This window comes from Saccopteryx bilineata, chromosome 5 (genome assembly GCF_036850765.1).
Source record: "Saccopteryx bilineata isolate mSacBil1 chromosome 5, mSacBil1_pri_phased_curated, whole genome shotgun sequence".
Classification (NCBI taxonomy): Eukaryota; Metazoa; Chordata; class Mammalia; order Chiroptera; family Emballonuridae; genus Saccopteryx; species Saccopteryx bilineata.
In genome coordinates this window covers 137,283,170-137,300,112 of record NC_089494.1, presented here as the reverse complement: position 1 = coordinate 137,300,112, position 16,943 = coordinate 137,283,170, and the positions used below count along the sequence as shown (strand labels likewise).

Genomic DNA, 16,943 nt, shown 5'->3' with positions numbered 1-16,943 from the left:
CAAGGTCACTGGCTTGAGTGGGGGGGGGGGTTACTCAGTCTGCTGAAGGCCTGTGGTCATGGCACATATGAGAAAGCAATCAATGAACAACTAGGGTGTCGCAACGAAAAACTGATGATTGATGCTTCTCATCTCTCTCCGTTCCTGTCTGTCTGTCCCTATCTATCCCTCTATCTGACTCTCTCTCTGTCCCTGTAAAAAAAAAAAAAAAAAAAAAAAAAAAGCCACATCTGACTCGCGAGCCATAGGTTCCCGACCCCTGCAGTAAGGTCACAGGATACAAAATTAATATACAGAAGTCTATTGCTTTCATATACACCAAAAATGAACCTTTGGAAAATGAACTAAAGAAATAATCAATTTTGATTTTCTCCCGGACTCGGGACCTCATGCGGGCCGGGGTTTTGAAGGAGAAGCCCCTCTGGTTTGACATCTATAACGCCTTTCCCCCGCTGCGGAAGCCAGTCTTCCGAAGGCCCCGCTTGCGTTATGGCAAAGCCAAACCTCCCATCCAGGACATCTTCTACCCCGAGGATCAGATTAGAGCGAAATTTTATTCAGCCTATGGGTCTGGTCAGAAAGCGTTTAATCTGTTCAATACGAACTTCAAGTCTACCTGTCAACAGTTCGTGGAGAAGTACATGGAGTTACAAAAACTCGGAGAGACAGACGAAGAGAAACTATTTGCAGAAACAGGAAAGGCTTTATTGGCAGAAGGCGTCATTTTAAGACGAGTCGGAGGAGCAAGGACTGAACAGGGTGGCAGTCATGCTTCCCGGAAATCTGAGCCCGTGGCCGGCAGTCCGCACACTGTCCTGGGAGAAAACCAGCCCCAGAAGGAAGTTCCACAGGACCAGCGCGTGGGGGCCCCTGAGGAGCTGTCGAAAGGTCTCTGACCTCCCTGAAGAACTTGTACACCCCGTGTACTGACGTCCCCACTGTATTCGCCGGATGGATGTTGAACTGTATTTAACAGTTGAGCTGTGCAAATGTTTCTGGGTCTCTAAGGCATTATGTTTGCCTTCTTTTAGGTCCAATTTTAAGGTTGTCATGAAGCTCAGTATCATGGTTTGAAAGAAGCAGTTATGTGAACTTTTATGTTAGGACAGTATTAAATAAAGAATTCCCTAGCAGCTTATAGAGTAAATTGACTTTACCATTGTAAATAGCACGGGGAAACCTTTATGAGTATTGTTTGAATGGGACTCGTTCTGAGCAGGCGCGCTTGGATCTCGGCGTTCACACGTGGGCTGGCTAGGCTTGACTTCTCTGGTATGTGTCTTTTCTCTGGATCCGTCAGCCTTTGACTTGCACATATAATATGGTCCTTGGTCTGTGGTTTCTGTATGCAGGTAACCTTTTTACCTCTTGCTCTAGAACTATTGATCTTCAACTTGAGAGGCCAAACTGACTTGCGGTAAGAGTGAGGACCTGTTGTTGAAAATAGCCAAAGGCCAGAACTATAACTTTAATCTCATGGATCGCCTGTGCTGGAGACACTTAGCACAGGCCTGTGCAGAGCAGCTCTGGGGATGAATGCGTAGTTACCTCCGGCTGAAGGCGGGATCCGGATGTCGTCTCTTGCATTGCAAAGCGGGGTGCAGCCAGTTCAGATGACACTCTTCCCAGCGTCCACCTGCCTCCCTGGTGTCAAGAGCGGCTTACACGTCCTAACCAACTGCCCTGCCTTCTTCATTTCCCCGTCTTTTATCAAATAAATCAAATATCCCTCTGAAAAAAAAAAAAAAGAAATAATCAATTTTACAGTTGAAACAACAACAAAAATACCTATGAATAAACATAACAAAGAATGTAAAGGACCTATATACTGAAAACTACAAAGCATTATTAAAGGAAATCAAAAAAGACACAATGAAATGGAAAAATATCACATGTTCTTGGATTGGAAGAATAAATATAGTTAAAATAGCCGTATTACCCAAAGCAATATACAATATACATTTTTTTAAAGAAATGGGACAAAAAACTGCCAGGTTTGTATGGAACTATAAAAACCCCTGAATTGCTAAAGTAATCCTGAGAAAGAAACAAACAAAACAGAGGCCAGAGGCATTATAATACCTGACTTCAAATTACACTACAGAGCCATGATAATCAAAACAGCGTGGTATTGGCAGAAAAATGGACACACAGACCAATGGAACAGAGTTGAGAGACCAGAAATAAAAACACATATATATGGAGCAAATCATCTTTGACAAAGGAGTCAGAAACAACACACAATGGAGAAAAGAAAGCCTCTTTAGTAAATGCCGCTAGAAAAATTGGAAATCCACATGTGAAAGAATGAAACTTTACTACAGTTTGTCCCCTTGCACAAAAATTATTTCAAAATGGATCAAAGACCTAACCATAAGATCTGAAACAATACATTACATACAAGGAAACATTGGTACTAAACTCATGGACCTTGGCCGTCGAGAACGTTTTATGAATTTGACCCCAAGGCAAGGAAAGTAAAGGCAAAAATAAATGAATGGGATTATATCAAACTAAGAAGCTTCTGTGTAGCAAAGGAAACTGACAACAAAACAGACAGCCAACTAAATGGGAGATGATATTTTCAAACAACCATTCAGATAAGGGGTTAATATCCAAAATACATAAAGAACTCACAAAACAGCCCTGGCCGGTTGGCTCAGCGGTAGAGCGTCGGCCTAGTGTGCGGAGGACCCGGGTTCGATTCCCGGCCAGGGCACACAGGAGAAGCGCCCATTTGCTTCTCCACCCCTCCGTCGCGCTTTCCTCTCTGTCTCTCTCGTCCCCTCCCGCAGCCAAGGTTCCATAGGAGCAAAGATGGCCCGGGCGCTGGGGATGGCTCTGTGGCCTCTCCCTCAGGCGCTAGAGTGGCTCTGGTCGCAACATGGCGACGCCCAGGATGGGCAGAGCATCGCCCCCTGGTGGGCAGAGCTTCGCCCCTGGTGGGCGTGCCGGGTGGATCCCGGTCGGGCGCATGCGGGAGTCTTTTCTCCCTGTTTCCAGCTTCAGAAAAATGAAAAGAAAAAAAAAAAAAAAAAAAAAAAAAAAGAACTCACAAAACAAACTATCTAATAAATAAATGGGAATAGGACATGAACAGACACTTCTCCCAAGAAGAAATACAAATGGCCAACAGATATATGAACAGATACTCATCTTCACTAGCTATCAGAGAAATGCAAATCAAAACTACAATGAGATACCACCTCACCCCTGTTAGATTAGCTATTATCAACAAGACAGGTAATAACAAGTGTTGGAGAGGCTGTGGAGAAAAAGGAACCCCCATTCATTGTTGGTGCGAATGTAAATTAGTACACTACTATGGTGGAAAGTATGATGGTTCCTAAAAAAATTAAGACTAGAACATATGACCCAGCAATCCTCTACTGGATATGTATATCCCCAAAACTCGAAAACATTGGTACGTAAAGACACATGCAGCCCCATGTTCATCGCAGCATCATTCACAGGGACCAAACATGGAAATAACCAACATGCCCTATGATAGACGATTGGATAAAGAAGATGTGGTATGTATATACAATGGAATACTATTTAGCCATACGAAATGATGACATAGGATCATATACAACAACATGGATGGACCTTGATAACATTACAGTGAGTGAAATAAGTAAATCAGAAAAAGCTAAAAACTGTATGATTTCACACATCGGTGGGATTCCAAATTGAGACTCACAGATATAGATAGGAGTGCAGTGGTTACCATGGGGAGTGGGGGTTTGCGGGAGGTTATAAAGAGAGACAAATATAAGTTGACCGAGAATGATTTGACTTTGGGTGATGGATATACAACATAATTGACTGTCCAAATGACGTTGAGACCAATGTACTGTTGTTAATCAATGTCATCCTGTTAAATTTAATTTTCTAAAAAAATAAAGAATGTTAAAGGGGGTGTTAATCATTTCTTAACAATGAAATCAAGAGGAAAAAACAGTCTAGAGCAGGGGTCTCAAACTCGCGGCCCACGGGCCGCATGCGGCCAGCCGAACAATTTTGTGTGGCCCGCAGACTAATCCACGAAGTTCAAGAAAAGTGTTGCGTAACATTTGCCTTTTGTAGACCTAAGTGCGGCCCGCCGAACGGCTGTGATCTTGCTCTGTGGCACACATGCTTAGTTGAGTTTGAGACCCCTGGTCTAGAGGGAAAAAATAATGAATTCAGTGTCAGACATGTTTCCCTTGGCATTCTCCACCTGGGCATACCCACATGGAGATGTCTTGGCAGTTGTGTATGTTAGCTTGAACCTCAGGACAGAAATCTCTACCAGAAATGTAACTTTGAGAGTCCAGGAGTAAAGGAAAAATCTAAGATTATAGTGTTGCTGAAGTAGGTCAATGACCTTCCATGCAGCATCAATAAATCCAGGCATGGTGTTTAAATTTAAATTTTTATTTTATAATATTGTGAATAGTACCATGTAACAGATCTCATAGTGTTTGGTTGTACAAATTACTGTATACTCTTACAAATTATTGAGGACTCAAAAGAGCTGATTACGTAGCTATATGTATTAATATTTACTCAATTTAAAACAGAAAAACTTAAACATATGTATTAATTTATTTAAAAAACCTAATACTAGTTAATTTATGAAATAGTTTTTTTAATACAAAGTATTAGTGAGAAAAGTGGTACTATTTTACATTTTTGCAAATCTCTTTAAGGGCTAACTTAATAGAAAATAGTTGGTTTCTTATATTAGGTTCTGCCTTCAATCTGTTTTGCTGTCATGATTTGTGGAAAATTCCATTGTAACCTCAGAGAACAAGCATGAAAAAAGTAAATAACATCTTGATAATTATGAAAATAGTTTCAGCAGGAGTCTGAGGACCTGCGGAGTATAGTTTTATAATTATTGCCCTAGAGTGTAAGAGCATGACAATAGCATGAACCTCAGAAATATGGTCATTATGCTACAGCCTGGACAGACTTGATTGAGGTTTCAAGAACCATTTTATGAGAGGTTGAGGTTGTTTGGATTACATCACCTTCCAAAGTTAGGAATGGACTCTAGAATACTTATTTAATTAATTCCTTCAATAAATATTTACTTAGCACATCTTATACATATGCCAGGAACTACTCTAGGCACAGAGGTTACATAACTAACCAAACAGACAAAAATCCTTGCTTTCATGAAGCTTGCCTGAACTAGTTTCAAAAATCTATTATATGGAAGAGTGGTGCTATGCAGACCAATAATGCAAAGAGGATTTGCAAATTTCTGTAGTATGTACAGGGATGTCCTCATTAAGAAAGTATTGTTTGAGCCAAGACCTGAAGGTGGTGAGGGAGCCATTTAGACTTCTGGTGAAAGAGCTTTTCCAGGTATTAAAAAAAATTTAATTTCTTAATTTATCCTGTTTTATTAATATGTATCCTTTATTCAAATATCTAGCAATAGCTGCAAGTATAAGAAGATAAAATCCAAGAACTAATTTTTATTTAGCGTCTGTCATGTTACCATTTTAATCGTTAATATGTATGCGGTTTGTGAAGAAGACAAACTGTATACTGTACATATAATTCCTGCGGTCGTGGTGTAGCAGTCCTTGTGACGAGTAATAGTTGAAGTTGCACCACCAAAGGTTTTACGCACCTGATCTACCCGAAGTTTACATCTCCCTTTCAAGACGACCTGAAGGATGAAGAGTACTCTTCAATCTAACAGAGGATAAGCCACGTGATGAATAACACCCAATCACATCTTTTATATAGCACTTGAGTTTACTAAGTGCTTTCACAAATTAACTTAATCTTCTTAACAATTCTATTCTGAGGTATTATTGCGTTGACTGTGAGATAAGAAACAGGCTCAGAAGGCCAGGTAATATTAAGTGGTAATACGATGGAGTTGGGACCTAAATTTAAAATAATCTGCCTTCATGCTAAAAAAACAGATGAGTTAAAAAACACACACAGTAAAATAATCTGCTTTTAACCACAAAATTTTTTGTACTGTAAAGCAGCTGCTAAATTTTTAAATAAAGCTTTATAGTCCCTCAACTCAACGCTTTGCCAAGCGCACCACCAAAGGGGGTGCTGGGAAGGAGGTGGAATCACACACGGCTCCCCCCCCCCATCTGCGCTTGCGCAAGAGAGGCAGGTCGGCTGGGACCCTAGTTCTGCGCAGACGCAGGAGTACCTCAAGGCGGAAATAGGGCTTCAGCAACTAAACACCCGCTGTAAAAAGGTGGCGGCCTCGGAGCATTGCGCATGCACAGCCAGCCCTCTCGGGTGAAGGGTTGAGAGCCAGACCCAGGCGGCTGGGCTCGGAGCCGACAAGGGTCAGGATGGACGAGGACGTGCTGACCACCCTAAAGATCCTCATCATCGGCGAGAGTGGTGTGGGCAAGTCTAGGTGAGGAGGGTCTGCGGGCTGTGACGGGGCAGCTGGCTCCTCTCTGCCTGGGTGGCTGCGGTCTCCCGGGCCGCGTCGGGAGGTAACTGGTGGCGGTGACCTCCGCCCGCGACCCCGCGCCCAGTCCTCCGCCAGGCTTGGGTTCTCTGGGTCGCTCCCCTGCTGTTGCACCTATAACGAAACAGTTCCGAGGCCGCTCTCAGCCGGCGTTGTGCAGGGCGTGGCGGCGCCTTTAGGCCGGAGTCTCTCCGGGAGCGGGGCCTCGGCCAGGCCCCTGGGGCTTCACTGCCTGGCACTTCGCGAGTTAAGAGTGGTCACTTGACCACTTCGGGCTTTGTCTCGATATGTAGTGCTCTAAGCTGGAAGTTTCGCGACGCCTTGGGTCACATTCCTGGCATGTTTCGGTGCACCTCGTCGTCGCTTTTTTTTTTTTTTTTTTAATGAGTCAGCTGAGAAAGAACTTTGTTAAAAGAGTTCCCTTTGGTCTGAGACGGTAGAGCTTACGCTCTGCACCACCTTTGAAAATAAAGGGTCATTGTTCCTTCTCATTCTGCCACGCTATACAGAGGTAGAAGAACAAATTACTGTTGTGCCTTTTCTTTCCTGACATTTCTTTTTGGGGGAGAGGATAACATCGACACTTGTTAGAGCTGGGTATAAGGTAAGATGTGAAGCTGGGTGGGTGTTACAAGAGGGTAGTGATTTCATCAGGTCTTAGAACAAAGTTCTCCGGGTGAAGTTATCCTTGCCATCTAATTATGAGTTGGTTATATTCTAGGGTGCCTTTGTCTTTAAACAGTATTCAAATTCCAGGAGCTGTGAGCAGTTTCACATTTTAGCTATACCTCCTGATTAACTTCTCTTTCAAGTCATACTTTTTTAGATACCTAAGGATTTGAAATCTTACTTTGAAATTTTATATACGGTATTTTTGAAATATGACAACACATAGTTTTCCTTATTGAATGTACTCTGTGTATATTTGAGTAAGGGATATTTGTACATAACAAGGAATAAATTAATGAAACACTGTGGGCTAGTCAAATAGTGTGATTTGTTTGTGTGTTGTGTGTGACTCAGAGGACTAAATAAAATAATTTTTATGATTACCATCTATTATGTTTGAGTGTTAAAAAGTTAGTTACGTAATATATTGAACATTGTCTTCATAGGAATTCGATAGCCTTGCAACCTTTCTTTCCTTTTCTTTTTCTTTTTTGAGATGTGACCCTTATTTAAGTTGATTTTGAAGTCAGTAATTGGTGAATGTTATATTATGTGGTTCAACCCAATACATGGTTGGTTGGCACTTCTAAATATATTGGATGGATGATTAGTTAAGCTATGTTTAAATTTTCTGGAAGCTTAACCGGAGGTACGTGCAATGTTTACATAATTGTGGTTCTTCCTCTAGAATAAAATCTATTATGTGTAATTTTTGGTTTCCTTGGTTCCCTTCTCTCATACAAACTGATTTGGATCTAATTAGTCCTCCCCCCAATTTTTCTCAGTACTTCGTGGTGAGTTGTCAACTGCTCTCTGCAGAATTTTTAACACTTTTAACTATCTTTTTCAAGAAAGGATGGCATTTAAGGAGAAAGTTGGCTTGTTTTTCTAGCTAGATAAACGTTATTGTATATGTAGTATGCTATGGAAAACACTTGTCTTTCTGGATGAGAATAAGTGACTCGACTAAAATAGAAGCTTGTGCTTTTAAGACCAGTTAGTACGAAAACATATGTCATGACTGTAGTCTTAAAGAGTTTTAACTGATAGTTCATTTCTATTTCTTTACATATCTAGAGTTAATGGAAGTGAGATATCACTTGTTGAAAAATCATTGCACACAAAAGATATCTTAACTAGTTCAAATAGTGGATTATTTTTCCAGTTTATTTCAGACTCTTGGAGTGTAATGAGCATGTATGTTAGCAGCCAGGAGATCAGGATTGTAAAACTAGTGCTGTCACTTAGTGTGACCTGCCTGTCATACTTGAACACTTGAGGTTTTCATTTCTTCATTTGAAAATGAGGATGGAATAGAAATCTCTCAAACTTTATTTAATGTTAAATGTGTAAGATTCTATGATTCTGTGATTAGCCAGGGTGAAATAAAGAAGTTGCAAAGTGTTTTAGAAACTGGAAGGGATTCTAGAGATCTTCTATTATTATCTAAGTTGCTGTCCCTCCTGTGTACCTTATATCCCCATCCTTTTTGGCTAATTTTATTTGTAAATTAAGAAATACAGATTAGGCCTGACCTGTGGTGGCGCAGTGGATAAAGCGTCGACCTGGAAATGCTGAGGTCGCTGGTTCGAAACTCTGGGCTTGCCTGGTCAGGGCACATATTGGAGTTGATGCTTCCAGCTCCTTCCCCCTTCTCTATGTCTCTCTCTCCTCTTTCTCCCTCTCTGTCTCTCTAAAAATGAATTAAAAAAAAAAAGAAATACAGATTAGTTATAATCACACTGTTTATTATAAATTTGATCTCCTCTTAGTGGAATGGTGGTAGTTACTCTTTCCAGCTCTGCATGAAGAGTATTTTGCTCCTTTAACTTTGAAAATATGAAAACTTAAACTACATACTTTAGAGCAGTGGTTCTTAATCATTTTCAGGTTGTAGATGCATTTCAGAATCTAGTGGAGAAATGGACTCTCTGTATAGAGGAATGCAAGTATAGCATTTTGGATATATTTTGAGCTACCAATGTATTCTTGGCTAAGATCTGCTGACTTTTATTCAGAACCTATATTAAAATTTTTGTTTTACACCATACCAGTTTCCTGACAAAGTATCATGGACGACAAGGTTGTAAGGATTAGCACCCTTGGCCCAATGTCTGGCATTTTGTGTATGTTCTGTAAATAATAGTCAATACTGTTATTATTTAGGACAGTGATTTTCAACCTTTTTTGAGCCGTGGCATATTTTTTACATTTACAAAATCCTGGGGCACACCACCTACCAAAATGACACAAAATGACACTCTAACACAGTACATATTATACATATAGGTAATAATATAGTTTCTAAATGTATTTATACTCAGTGTGAAACCTGGGCCTGTTTCGATGAACACAAAAGGGATATCCTGGCAGGAATGGTAGAAAGACACACACGAAACTCTTCCTTAACAGTTCTCAGTCTCTCTCTGTTTTTAGTTTTTATCTCAGTCAAGCTTGAGAAGCTCAGCTCACGTAGATATGTGGTTGAAAACGGGAGCAATGTCAAAATAGCTTTGTTGGCCAGAATGGGGAACTCCTTGGCAACAGATAACCAAAAACTGTCCAAAGGAAGATCAGCAAACTTTAGCTTTAAAGTTAGATAACATTGTGATGCATTGTATATCACCCTCTGCGGGGGCCTCTTTTAAAAAGAAAAATGTCAAATATCTGTATACACCATCAGGATAGACATAACCAGCTGAGGGTGAGTCTTCATCTAGTGGTGGCAACATTTACCTCCAGTCCTGACCAGGATTAGAAATCGGGACCATGGGGAGGAGGAGCAGCTTCAACTACTCGCTGTGGCCACATAATGACAAGTGCGTGGCAGCCCGAGCGGGGACCTTCCTGGGTGTGGATGAGAGGCGGCCTACTATTGGTTCATTGCTAGTGGTCGGGATGAATCCTAGAAGGTGATTGGTCAGTGAGCGTTCCCTGTGCCTCCACTCTTCCTGTCGCTGATAGCTGATAGCTGGAGGGATTGTGAGGGGAATGTTTATGTTCAGATGGAGGCGGCTGGCAGCAGGCTGGATAAATAGCCTCCGCGGGCCGTATCTGGCACACGGGCTGTAGTTTGGGGACCCATGTTTAATTTCCCCACGGTACACCTGACCATGTCTCACGGCACAGTGGTTGAAAAACACTGATTTAGGTAATACTACCGTTACTGCTCTGTAAGGTTATATTAATTTACGTTTTTGTAATGAAATTTTTTATGGTGACCAGGTACAGCTACATACATGCTTTTATTAATTTAAATTTTAATGTTATAGAGAAGAAAATTTTTGTAAGTAGTCTTTTAGGATTTTAATTACTGCTGTTGCCTAACTCATGTTGAAAGTAAGTAAAAATAGTTACAGGCAAGTGGGTTCAATGTTACGTATAAGAATTTGCAATTTGACTCCTGTTTTTGCTTTGGTGGTGCTGGTTTTATGGTAATCTTTTAAATACAATCAGTGAGACTAGGTTTGGACATTCTTACAAGCCCACTCTGGAGGGGAAAATCTCTGACAGCAATAATTACAATTTATAGAAATATTTTTCTACAGCTCAGACATCTGATACATATTTCCTTGATTCTATTCATGATTTTATTCATGCAAACAGGTCAATAGAACAATCTTGTTCTACCTTAGAGATAATGTGAGGGAAGATTGATTAACTTTATAAATCTAGGGTTTTAATAAAAGCTTAGATTTTATTTTTGAAGAGCTTCTAATTGACACTTCTGCCTTATGTTAAAATAATTCTGGGAGATGTATCTGAGAATATTCTTCTACTTTGATATCTTTTGCTTTCATTTCACCCCTTCCTTCTTAGTTTCTTAACCATTTCCTAGCTTATCCTTTTTTAGTCTCTCACCATAACCATGACAGTGGTCTTCTGTTTATTATCCTACATTTTTATGCGGCAGAACTTTTCAAATGTATGGCAGTTCTTTCTTTAAAAACCTTCAGTAACTTCCTGTTGCCTACTTGGTTTCACACACCCTGCTTATCATTCGCCAGAGTATATGTACTCTGGACATTGTGTGTTCTGTCTGTCCTACGTTTTTTATCTGACTTAGGTAGTAGTCATACTATGTTACAAAATACTAGATGCTCACACTTTTCTACTTTACTTGAGTTCAAAGTGGATTACACATCAGATAAAACATTAATTCATCGCATCCCAAGATACTTCTTTCCCCCGTTTGTCCTATCAGTTAAAGAACAACATGTTACTGTGTCCTGCTCTCTGAAGGACATACCAGTAGTTAACAAACATACACACAGACCTTTCACACTTAGGGGGTTGTGTAGGGGAGCCTGGGGAATATGTTTTCGAGTATACTTTGCTCTTGAGATTTCTTTAATTGCCTTTTTAATAATTTAATTTGTTTATACCTGCACTGAGACAATATTTTGAAAGCAAACCTACAACAGCTATTCTTAGATGCATATAATTCATGTCAAAATATTATAATCATGAACACATTTATCAAATGATTAGAAAAAAAGGTCTAATGTCTAATCTGTCTTTTTAACATCTCTTTTAGCTTGCTCTTGAGGTTCACAGATGATACTTTTGATCCAGAACTTGCAGCAACAATAGGTAAGCCTATGTTTAAAAATTCAGTAGAAATGTCAAACATTTTCTTGCCTTCAGGCTGTTTTATCTAACTCTCCCTACTCTCTCCTCTCTACACCCCATTGCTTTTATGTCTGTTGAAATCTTATTTGTCTTTTGAAGCTTAGCTTTGGTGACATTAAATTTATGAAGCCTTTGTAGATCTTACCAAGCAAAAATAACTTCCTTATCTGTTGTCTCATGGCACTTTGTTAACACTGGATATTATGATTATCTGCAAACACAGTTTCAGTCCTGCACTGTGGATTGTCTTTTATTCAGTAGCATCCAGTTACCTGAATATTTATTGTATGCCAGGCATTGTCCTGAGAGGTGAGGTTATAATCATGAATAATACAAACTTGATTGCTATCATCATGGGCCTAGTAGTGTCACCTTATAGTTGAATGTGTCAATTTTGTATGTTTAGCATTTTCCATAGTATCTGGCATGAATTCTGAACTCAACATAGTTATTAATATTAGTTATTAAAGATTGTTAGGAGCAGTGATACCTAAATGCCTTTTAAAATTGAAATTTAGGCCCTAGCCGGTTGGCTCAGCGGTAGAGCGTCGGCCTGGCGTGCAGGGGACCCGGGTTCGATTCCTGGCCAGGGCACACAGGAGAAGCGCCCATCTGCTTCTCCACCCCCTCCCCCTCCTTCCTCTCTGTCTCTCTCTTCCCCTCCCGCAGCCAAGGCTCCATTGGAGCAAAGATGGCCTGGGCGCTGGGGATGGCTCCTTGGCCTCTGCCCCAGGCGCTAGAGTGGCTCTGGTCGCGGCAGAGCGACGCCCCGGAGGGGCAGCGCATCGCCCCCTGGTGGGCAGAGCATCCGCCCCTGGTGGGCGTGCCGGGTGGATCCCGGTCGGGCGCATGCGGGAGTCTGTCTGACTGCCTCTCCCCGTTTCCAGCTTAAGAAAAATACAAAAAAAAAAAAAAAATTGAAATTGAAATTTAGATTGCCTAACAGTGGTTTGCCACACTAGCTCCTTAGAATATACGAGAAGATAGAGCTAACATTTAACATTTTGATATTATAGGTTTAGGGAGTAGGCATCAATATATAGATACCAAGAGATAGCTTGTCATAGTTGAAAGAACTAGTCAGCAAGATAGCAGTTTGGGTTTTGCCTTGAACTAGTTGTGATTTTGAACAAGCATTTAATTTTATTTTCTTCATCTAAATTTTAAAGTTTTTGTGAGGGAGAATACATTTTTCTTTCAGCTCTAAGATTTCATGATCTGATGAGTAGAGTGTAGTAAGGATGATCCTCGCATTGCTGTTAGGGAAAATGATTTCTCTTAACTGGCTTCATTTGTTGTCACCTATTGTGGATCTGTTTATTTTTATTTAAAATAATTTTATACTTAGAGAAAAGTTGTAGGAATAGTACAAAGAATCCTGTATAAGCTTAGTCAAATTCCCCAAATGTTAGTATTTCTCACATTTGCTTCATCATTTTCTTTCTACATACAAACAATGTTCTTGTCTTTTTCCAAATTGTTTGAGAGTAAATTGATGCCTTTAACTTTTAAATATTTTGTTTTGTATTTCTTAAATGAATATGGATATACTTTTACTGTATACAATCAAATTTCATTAGTTTCTTGTTCAGGATCCAGTCTGAGATCACACATTGAATTTATATCGCTGTCATTTCTCTTTAATCTCCTTTAATCCAAACAGTTCTTCAGTCTTTATTGTTCATGGCTTGACATTTTTTAAAAATAACTTTTCATTTTTTAGTTAGAGTTGACATGCAATATCATATTAATTTTAGGTGTACAACCCAGTGATTAGACATTTATCTAACTTATGATCGATCACCCCACTAAATCTAATACTCATCTGACATTATACATAAGTCTTATAATATTATTGACTATATTCCCTGTGCAATGTTTCTGACTATTCTATAACTACCAATTTGTACTTCTTAATCCCTTTACCTTTTCTACCCATGTCCTCTACTCTTCTCCCATCTGGCAACCTTCAAAATGTTCTCTGTATCTATGAGTCTATTTCTGTTCTGCTTGTTCATTTATTTTTTTTAGATTCCACATATAAGTGAAATCATATGACATCTGTCTTTCTCTGTTTGACTTACTTCACTCAGCATAATACCTTCTAGGTTCATCCATGTTGTTGCAGATGTCAAGATTTCATTCTTGTTTATGGCTGAGTAATATTCCAGTCACTTCTTAACCATTCATCTATTCATGGACACTTAGGTTGCTTCCATAGCTTGTAAATAATGCTGCAATGAACATATGGTTGTATATCTTTTCAATTTAGTGTTTTGGAGTTTTTTGGTTAAATACCCAGAAATGGAATTGCTGGGTTCTTTTTTGTTTCTTGTTATAGCCATTTAAAAAAAAAATTTATTTAGATGGTTAAATATAACAGGGTGGCATTGGTCAGCTAGAGTACATAGATTTTGGGTAAACATCTTCACAGCATTTGAACAGTCGATTATGTTGTGTAGCCATCACCCAAAGTCAGATCATCTTCTGTCGCCTTATATATATTTGTTCCTTTTTATGACCCTTCCTCTCCCCCACCTCCTTCCCCTCACCAAACTCCTCTCTCCCCCAACCCCTCCCTCTCCCCCACCTCCCTCCCCCTGATAACCACTGCACTCCTATTTATGTCCATGAGTCTCAATGTTGTGTCCCACCTATGTATGGAATCCTACAGTTCTTAGTTTTTTCTGATTTACTTATTTCACTCAGTATAATGTTTTCAAGGTCCATCCATGTTGTTGTAAATGATCCTATGTCATCATTTCTTATGGCTGAGTAGTATTCCATAGTGTATATGTGCCACATCTTCTTTATCCAGTCCTCTATTGAAGAGCACTTTGGTTGTTTCTGTGTTTTGACCACTGTGAATAATGCTATGATGAACATGGGGGTGCATGTGTCTTTATGTACCAATGTTTTCAAGTTTGTGGATTTATGTACCCAATATAGGATTGCTGGGTCATATGTTCTAGTCTTAATTTTTTTAGGAACCACCATACTTTCTTCCATAATGGTTGTACTAATTTACTTTCACACCAACAGTGAATGGGGGTTCCTTTTTCTCCACAGCCTCTCCAACACTTGTTATTACCTGTCTTGTTGATAATAGCTAATCTAACAGGTGTAAGGTGGTATCTCATTGTAGTTTTGATTTGCATTTCTCTGATAGCTAGTGAAGATGAGCATCTTTTCATATATCTGTTGACCATTTGTATTTCTTCCTGGGAGAAGTGTCTGTTCATGTCCTCTCCCCATTCTTTTATTGGATGGTTTGCTTGTTTGTTGCGAGTTTTGTGAGTTCTTTATATACTTTGGATATTAACCCCTTATCTGAGCTGTTGTTTGCAAATATCATCTCCCATTTAGTTGGCTGTCTGTTTTGTGTCAGTTTCTTTTGTTGTGCAGAAGCTTCTTAGTTTGATGTAGTCCCATTTATTTATCTTTGCCTTTACTTCTGTTGCCTTTGGGGTCAAATTCATAAAATGTTCTCGACGGCCAAGATCCATGAGTTTAGTACCTATCTTTTCTTCTATGGAATGTATTCTTTCAGGTCTTAGATATAGGTCTTTGATCCATTTTGAATTAATTTTTGTACAAGACAAACTGTAGTCAAGTTTTGTTCTTTTACATGTGGATTTCCAATTTTCCCAGCACCATTTATTGAAGAGGCTTTCTTTTCTCCATTGTGTGTTGTTTCTGGCTCCTTTGTTGAAGGTGATTTGCTCTGTATATATGTGGTTTTATTTCTGGGCTCTTGATTCTGTTCCATTGGTCTGTGTGTGTATTTTTCTGCCAATACCATGCTGTTTTGATTATCATGGCTCTGTTGTATAATTTATTTTTATTTTTTATTTTTTTGTATTTTTCTTAAGTTGGAAATGGGGAGGCAATAAGACAGACTCCCGCATGCATGTACCTGACCGGGATCCACCCGGCACGTCCACCAGGGGGTGATGCTCTGCCCATCTGGGTTGTTGCTCTGTTCCAACCAGAGCCATTCTAGTGCCTGAGGCAGAGGCCACAGAGCCATCCTCAGCACCCGGGCCAACTTTGCTCCAATGGAGCTTTGGCTGTGGGAGGGGAAGAGAGAGACAGAGAGGAAGGAGAGGTGGAGGGGTGGAGAAGCAGATGGGTGCTTCTCCTGTGTGCCCTGGCCAGTAATCGAACCCGGGACTCCTGCACACCGGGCCGATGCTTTACCACTGAGCCAACCGGCCAGGGCCTGTAGTATAATTTGAAGTCAGGTATTGTAATGCCTCCAGCTTTGTTTTCTTTTCTCGCAGGATTACTTTGGCTATTTGGGGTTTTTTAGGGTTCTATACAAGCCTGGTGATTTTTTTGTCCCATTTCTTTAAAAAGTGACATTGGAATTTTTATGGGAATTGCATTAAATTTGTGTATTGCTTTGGGTAATATGGCCATTTTAACTATATTTATTCTTCCAATCCAAGAACATGGGATATTTTTCCATTTCATTGTGTCTTTTTTGATTTCTTTAATAATGCCTTGTAGCTCTCAGTATGTAGGTCTTATACATTCTTTGTTATGTTTATTCCTAGGTGTTTTATTATATTTTTGTTGCAACTGTAAAAGGGATTATTTTTTTGAGTTCATTTTCTGAAGATTCATTCTTGACCTATAAGAAACTAGTAGACTTCTGTATATTAATTTTGTATCCTGTGACCTTACTGTATTGGTTTATTGTTTCTAATAGTCTTTCTGTGGAGTCTTTGGGGTTTTCTATGTACAGGATCATGTCATCTGCAAAAAGTGAAACCTTTACTTCTTCTTTACTAATATGAGTGCCTTTTATTTCTTTCTCTTGTCTGATTGCTCTGTTTAGAACTTATAGCACTATGTTGAATAGGAGTGGAGAGAGTGGGCAGCCTTGTCTTGTTCCTGGTTTTAGAGGAAATGTTTTCAGTTTCTTACCATTTAGTATGATGTTAGCTAATGGTTTGATGTAAATAGCCTTTATTATGTTGAGGTATTTTCCTTCTATACCCATATTATTGAGTGTTTTAAAATAAATATTGTTATATCTTACCGAATACCTTCTTTGCATCTATTGATAGGATTATATGGTTTTTGTTTTTTGTTTTGTTGTTACGGTGTATTAACGTTAATCATTTTACATATGTTGAACCATACTTATGATTCTGGGATGAATTCCACTTGATTGTGACGTGTTATT

General features: G+C 39.5%; 1 protein-coding gene, 1 non-coding gene and 1 pseudogene across 3 annotated transcripts in view; all 3 read left to right on the top strand.

Moving 5' to 3' along the window:
• Nucleotides 1-371: 371 nt before the first annotated feature.
• LOC136337867 (small ribosomal subunit protein mS23 pseudogene) lies at nucleotides 372-1,729 on the top strand (annotated as a pseudogene).
• Nucleotides 1,730-2,643: 914 nt separating this feature from the next.
• Nucleotides 2,644-2,719, top strand: TRNAT-AGU (transfer RNA threonine (anticodon AGU)). Its single transcript has one exon. It is a non-coding gene; the product is annotated as a tRNA-Thr (tRNA).
• A 3,459-nt stretch (nucleotides 2,720-6,178) lies between these two features.
• Nucleotides 6,179-16,943, top strand: part of RAB18 (RAB18, member RAS oncogene family) — a 54,060-nt gene continuing 43,295 nt past the window's right edge. The window contains exons 1-2 of one of the 2 annotated variants that reach the window (XM_066279243.1): nucleotides 6,179-6,391; nucleotides 11,655-11,710. In XM_066279243.1, the coding sequence (XP_066135340.1) occupies nucleotides 6,324-6,391; nucleotides 11,655-11,710 (124 nt within the window). In that variant the 5' untranslated portion in view covers nucleotides 6,179-6,323. The remainder of the gene's footprint in view (nucleotides 6,392-11,654; nucleotides 11,711-16,943) is intronic. The other variant, XM_066279241.1, reaches the window with a different exon arrangement.